At 58.6% G+C, this 5869-nt stretch overlaps 1 protein-coding gene across 1 annotated transcript in view; it reads right to left on the reverse strand.

The window, feature by feature from the left end:
* Positions 1 to 5869, reverse strand: part of LOC114487576 (protein enabled-like) — a 13156-nt gene that overhangs the window by 6752 nt on the left and 535 nt on the right. The window contains exon 2 of the mRNA XM_028498110.1: positions 5486 to 5776. Within this exon, the coding sequence (XP_028353911.1) occupies positions 5486 to 5776 (291 nt within the window). The remainder of the gene's footprint in view (positions 1 to 5485; positions 5777 to 5869) is intronic.

Below are 5869 nucleotides of genomic sequence, written 5' to 3' on the forward strand. Positions count from 1 at the left end.
AGAGAGAGAGAGAGAGAGAGAGAGAGAGAGAGAGAGAGAGAGAGAGAGAGAGAGAGAGAGAGAGAGAGGGAGAGAGGGAGAGAGGGAGGGAGGGAGGGAGGGAGAGAGGGAGGGGAGCGCATACGAGTGAGCAAGGGAGAGAGAGCAGGGGAGAGCGAGCAAGCAAATGCAGCTGAGTCTCCCGCACACACACGGACACGTGCAGACACACACACTCACCCCGCATGCGCAGAGCCTCGGGCTCTGGGTACCCCATTCCAGCAGATATTCAGAGCCCTCCCCAGCCCACACATGCACAAAACACGCATACATGGATTGCGCGCACAACACACCCACTCACTGATGTGTACAAAGACGCTGATAGCCACCAAAGCCTCAGGTCCCGTTCCCCTTCCCTCGCCCACGCCCCACGCGCCTGGGTAAAAGAGAAAATGAAACAGGCAGCTAAGGCTCTAGGAGCCAAGAGCTCATCTCTTCCTTACAAGAGGAAGAGAGGAGGAAAAGGGCTGGGGGCTGGGTCCAATCACGCTGCTCTTTGCCATTGCTGGAGGTGTGGCTGTGCCTTTGGCCCTAACCTTTAACCCCAGTCCCCAGTGCTGGGTGCCAACATCCAAAGCAGGGGACCAAGGATAGCATTTTCTGGGCACCAATAAGTTCCATCTTGCTCCCCTTGTATACCCAGAGAACTTCTGACCCCTCCCTCTGGACCACCTCACACAATGGCATGCAAGCGGGAGGTCCCCTTTGGTGCCCCAGCCTTGGCCTGCCAGGGAGGAAGGCAGGCAACACCATATGCCTGAAAACCACATGCTCCCCTCCCTCCACCAGCCCCAGATGCCTCTGTGAGAGACCGAGAACTGTCTCTGGTTCCAAGCAGCGTGTGTATCCGCACCCTGGAGCGTTCCAGGCCCTGGGAAGAGAGGAGAATCCACAGGCGCTGTTTGCCGTGCCAGGATGCAATACCGACTGACCACAGGTGTCACCCCACGTTATGTTATTTACCCTCACTCGGCGTGAGGTGGGCATCACTGTCTCCAGATTATGAAAACCTAGGCCCAGAGTCAGCAACTGGCAAATGGTGAAAACCCAGCCTCCAACTCTCAGCCAGTGCTCTTCCCACCATGGTCATGCTTGCCTCCCTCCCCAAGAGGCACAAAAGTCCCGCAAGCATCTTTACAGCCATGAGAATCAGGGTTGAGATTAGCTCCCTACTCCAGAGGCTCCCCAGTGGCCCACCACAAGGCATATCCCCACCACTGTCCTGGGGGAGCTGCATAAAAGGGATTTGGGGGAGAGAGGAGTCTTATCACCAGACGCACAGAGGAAAGGTGGCAACCCAGGACAGACCCTGGATCTCGAGGTGCCACACCTAACACCCTCCTTATTCACTGCCACCATCCTCCACACTAATGCCCCCTCCATGCAGGGGTGGGGAATCTGTCAGCCAGGGCTGGGTCCTGGTTGATTGATCAACGGTAGGTAGCTGAGATGCTGGGTCCCCAGGAGAGAGGAAGGGTACCGTACTCTACTCGTAAAAAAGGAGCGGGGGTGTGGAGAGAGCCTGCTTTCCTTGTTTTTTCTCTCCCCCATCCCCAGTGCTCAAACTTGTCCTAACCAGAGATGCAGTGATGGCCAAACATTCATGCATTTGCCCCTAACTGCGGAGGTGTGTCCCAGGCTGAGATGTCAAGAGCTCCTTTTAAGAAGCAGCTAAAAGGTGACGATCAGAGGAGGGCAAGGCAGAGGGGCTCCAGGCTGCACAAGCTCCTGGGGGAGAGAGAGGAGACATGGAGGAGGAGGAGGCTGGAGATTAGGGACCCACTATCCCTACCACCCCCATCCCCATCCCATTCCTGTGATGTCTAGGAGATCCAATTCTCCACCAAGCTTCTCCAAGAAGTGACCTACAGACTTCCTCGTTGTAACAGCTAACACATACAGTGCTTGTTATGCACCAGGCACTTTTTAAAGCGTTTTATATATTCTGACTCCTCTAATCCTCAAAAAGCTGAATGAGGTAGGTATTATCATCCTCAATTCACAGACAAGGCAAGTGAGAGGTTAAATCGCTTGCCCAGGATTATACAACCCACAAGTGGCAGAGCTGAGATTCAAACCCAGGCAATCTAGCTCCAATATATATATATACATATATATATATATATATATATATATATATGTATATATATATACATATATATATATATATATATATATATGTATATATATATATATATCTCCCTGCTTTTAACCATTATAGCATATCACCTGCTAGAGGAACAATATCTTGTTCTTTCATCCAGCTATGTGTTCCCTGTGACCCAGCCTCAGTTTCCCTTTCAGTAGCAGCCATGGATTCTCTCTGGTAGAATCCCTACCAGTGCCTCCTCATCCATGGTCTAGGCCACAGCTAGAGGGGAGCATGGCCAGAAATGGTAGATGCCCCCTGCTCAAATTCCCTCTCTGGAAGACTTGCCACTCTGGGCTGGAGGGCCAGCCCATGGGAGAGGGCCTCACACAGCCCCACACGAACTCTAGGCAGCTGTACCCTCAGAACCAGGCTCTGAGGCTGGGCAATGCAGACACAGCTGTTGGGCATCTCTGAGGTGGGTCTCAGCTGCCAGGGGTGTGGAGAAAGCCCACTGTGAGTCCTGCCAAAGACCCAGCTCAGCCGGGTCCTGCCAACTCCTGCCACTGCCCCTGGGGGGCAATTATTTTCCAGAGGGTCAGTGTGGAGGGAGCCCCCTCACCGGCCTGTTTGGGCTAGCTAGCCATGGCCTGAACACCCAGGCCTTCCACCCAGCTGGTGTCCCCTGGCTGGGCCTGCCAGCCTGAGAGGTCAGCATGGGCAGTGGCCGACCCCCTTTCCTTCTCCCCCCCTCACTCCCAGCCCCCCAAACTCGCTGGCTGCAGCTGCAGTACTGAGGAAGCGCAGGATGTCCTGAGCAGCCAGCTGAGCCCCCTGCCCCCCACCCCAACCTCCCGCTGACCCCAGAGGCAGGGCAGGCGGGCCGAGGGGCGGGGTTTGAGTATTAACAACTGGAGAAGAATGAAGAACATCACCACCAGTTCCCAGCTCTGAGAAAGGAGGCTGTGGCAGAAACGGAGACCAGAACAGGGGTCGACGGGGGCAGGGACAGGTGAGAGTTACAGACTAGCAGAGAAACGAGGAGGGAGGAGACACAGCGGAGACAGAGCGTTGGAGCGAAATTCCAAGTCAAAAATACACATCACTCACCCAGACACTCACCAACATACTGCCTCCTACGGGAGGCTTCCAAGTTTAGACAGGAGGGCAGAGGTGGGTAAAGGGGCCAGACTCACTGTGGGAGGCAGGAACTCAGCTGGGGGCCCGTGAGCATCCCCAGGAATGGTTCAAACAACCCCAGCAGGGGCGGCTAGGTTGCTTATTTGCTTTTGGGGTGGGGATAGAGGCTGCTTCCTAGGAGCCAGGTCTCCCCAAGACCCCCCTCCCCCCAGCAGCCAGGATCATCCCCGCTCCTGAAGTCACTGAACACCGCTTCAGGTCCATGACTCGGCCCTCTAGAACTCCCCTACCCCCGACTCTCTTTGCTCTAATTTCTCTGTCCCTCAAAAAAAAAGAACCTCAAAAAAGAAGACAGGAGGAAGCTTGAGGGGAAAAGTCTATGACTGTATGTGCATCTAGGGGTGTGCCTGACTGCATAGCTACACTGTGTGCATCCAGAGTTGTGGACCTGTGACTGTGTGGTCCTGAGCCTTGGAAATGCCTTCTGCACCTGAGTCCCTGGGACTGTGTGCAAATGAGTGTACCTGTGTCTGGAGTTCCCACAGTCAATCAATTAACAAGTATTTACAGAGCACTTCCTATGCTAGGCTCTGGGTGGGATCCAGAGCAATTCCAGAGACTCTCCCAGGTCTCAAGGAGCTCACCATCTGGGGGAGGGGGGGGATGACAAGCGAAAGAGACGGAAAATGTTACCGTGAATGCATGCCTTACACCATTATGGGAGCAGGCGTTTTATGGTATACAGAACCTCAGAGAGCCACAGGAAAGAGTCCAGGAAAATACTTGTTGCTAAGTTGTGTATCCGTGTGTTGATGTGTAACCGCATTTGCGTTTGACTGAGTGACAGCGACTGTGACGGCAAGGAGATGATGCCTGTGTGACTGGGCTCATGCGAGCACGTGTGTGCCTGTGAGTGACAGGGTCTTTTGTAATGTGCGGCTGTGTGCAATTGCTCTGTGTTCATGCAAGCGTGCGATAGTGACTTTTTCTGTGTGGGTGACAGCGACTCCTCCTTGTTGTGTGTGACAGCATCTCCGTGTGACCCTGTGCATGGGTATGTGCATGGGTTGGTCTCCCTGCTCTTGGTCTCCCGTGGGTGTGTCCCACCCCTCTGAGCTCCCCTGTGCAGCAGCAGCCAGCCTCTTCCCTTGTCCCCATGTGGGTGTGTCCAGCAGCTCCTGTCCTTGAATCCGCCTGGGTGTCCCTGGGTGTGCATGTGGCTGTCTATGTGGGCATATCTGTGTGTCTGCATGTCACGTTTGCTTCCCCCCTCACCTTGGACAACAGCCCCCTTCATCCCTTCCCCCTCCTGGGGCCAGAGCCAGCACTAGAGGTGGGCTCCCATCTCACTGACTTTCCTTCTGCGACCTCCACCCATGGAAACGCGTGGCTCTCTCCATTGCCCCTATCATCCCCCACCCCGCAGGCTTTTCCTTCACACTGGACCAGGGAAGGCCCCAGGCAGAGAAGGGGCACCAGAGACACGTTGCAAGGGGAGGGAAACGGGTGGCACACACAACATGGGTCCATTCCTCCCTCTCTTCCCTAACCGCCCTAGCCTGCAACTCCCCTAATCATCTAGGAGCCCTCAGATACACCCCCCGCCCCGCACACACACACCCCCAACCAGTCGCGTTTTTGCAATTAGGAGTTTTGCAACCAGAGAGCCATGTTCAATTGGGGAGGCGGGTGAAGGGGGGGGGACTTCCTCCTCCCAGGGCCAGTGCAAGCCCACCCCCCACCCCACTCCTACCGCCCTCCGCAGCTGGAGGCGGCTTTGCAAAGGCCACTCGGCCTCGGCCTGGGAGGCTAGGGGTGGGAGCTGGGGGGGCAGGCCTCCGGCGCACCGTAAACAAACCGCGGCGCGGCGGGCGGGGGAGCTCCGGCGGCCGGCAGCGGGGCCGGGCCCGGGAATGCGCAGCGGACCGGCCGGACAGAGGCCGGGCGGGCCCTCGAGGGGGAGGCCCGGACGCCATCTCCGCCGGCGAGCCCCGGGGCCCACCGACCTCCCAGCAACGCCTCTCTTCCCCAGGGCGTAAGTTGCAAGCTCCCGGCCAGTGACAGGGTCACCGGGGCGTCCGGGAAAGCTGAGGCTGGCAGCGGGTACCCCTCGGGCGCCCCCAGCCCGCCTGGGAGCTGGCCAGAGAGCCCCGCGGCTTTGCATAATCAATCGCGGTGCATTTGCATATTAATGCCCCCTCGCTCCCTCCCCCTTACCTCGGCGTGGCGCGCTGGACCGGGCTGGGCAGCGACGCGGGGGTCTCAGCGCCCCGTGCCGGGGGCGTCCATGGGGGGCCGGTGGGGCCCGGGCCGCCCGCCTCCTGCGCCCGGGTGTGAGTGCGAGTGAGCGCGGGGGGGCGGGGGGCGAGTGTGGCGGCCCCGCGGCTCCTCCGGCAGAGGCGGCGGCCGCTCTTGGCTCCTCCCTCCCCCGCCCCGCTCTGGCTGGGGCTCGGGCTCTGCGCGCCCGGCCGGCTCTCGGCTGCTCCCTGCAGGCCGCCTAGCCGCCGCCTAGCCGCCGCCGCCGGCCCCCCCCCCCCCCCCCCCCCCCCCCCCCCCCCCCCCCCCCCCCCCCCCCCCCCGCCCCCCCCCCCCCCCCCGCGC

Source organism: Physeter macrocephalus, chromosome 14, assembly GCF_002837175.3.
Source record: "Physeter macrocephalus isolate SW-GA chromosome 14, ASM283717v5, whole genome shotgun sequence".
Lineage (NCBI taxonomy): Eukaryota > Metazoa > Chordata > Mammalia > Artiodactyla > Physeteridae > Physeter > Physeter macrocephalus.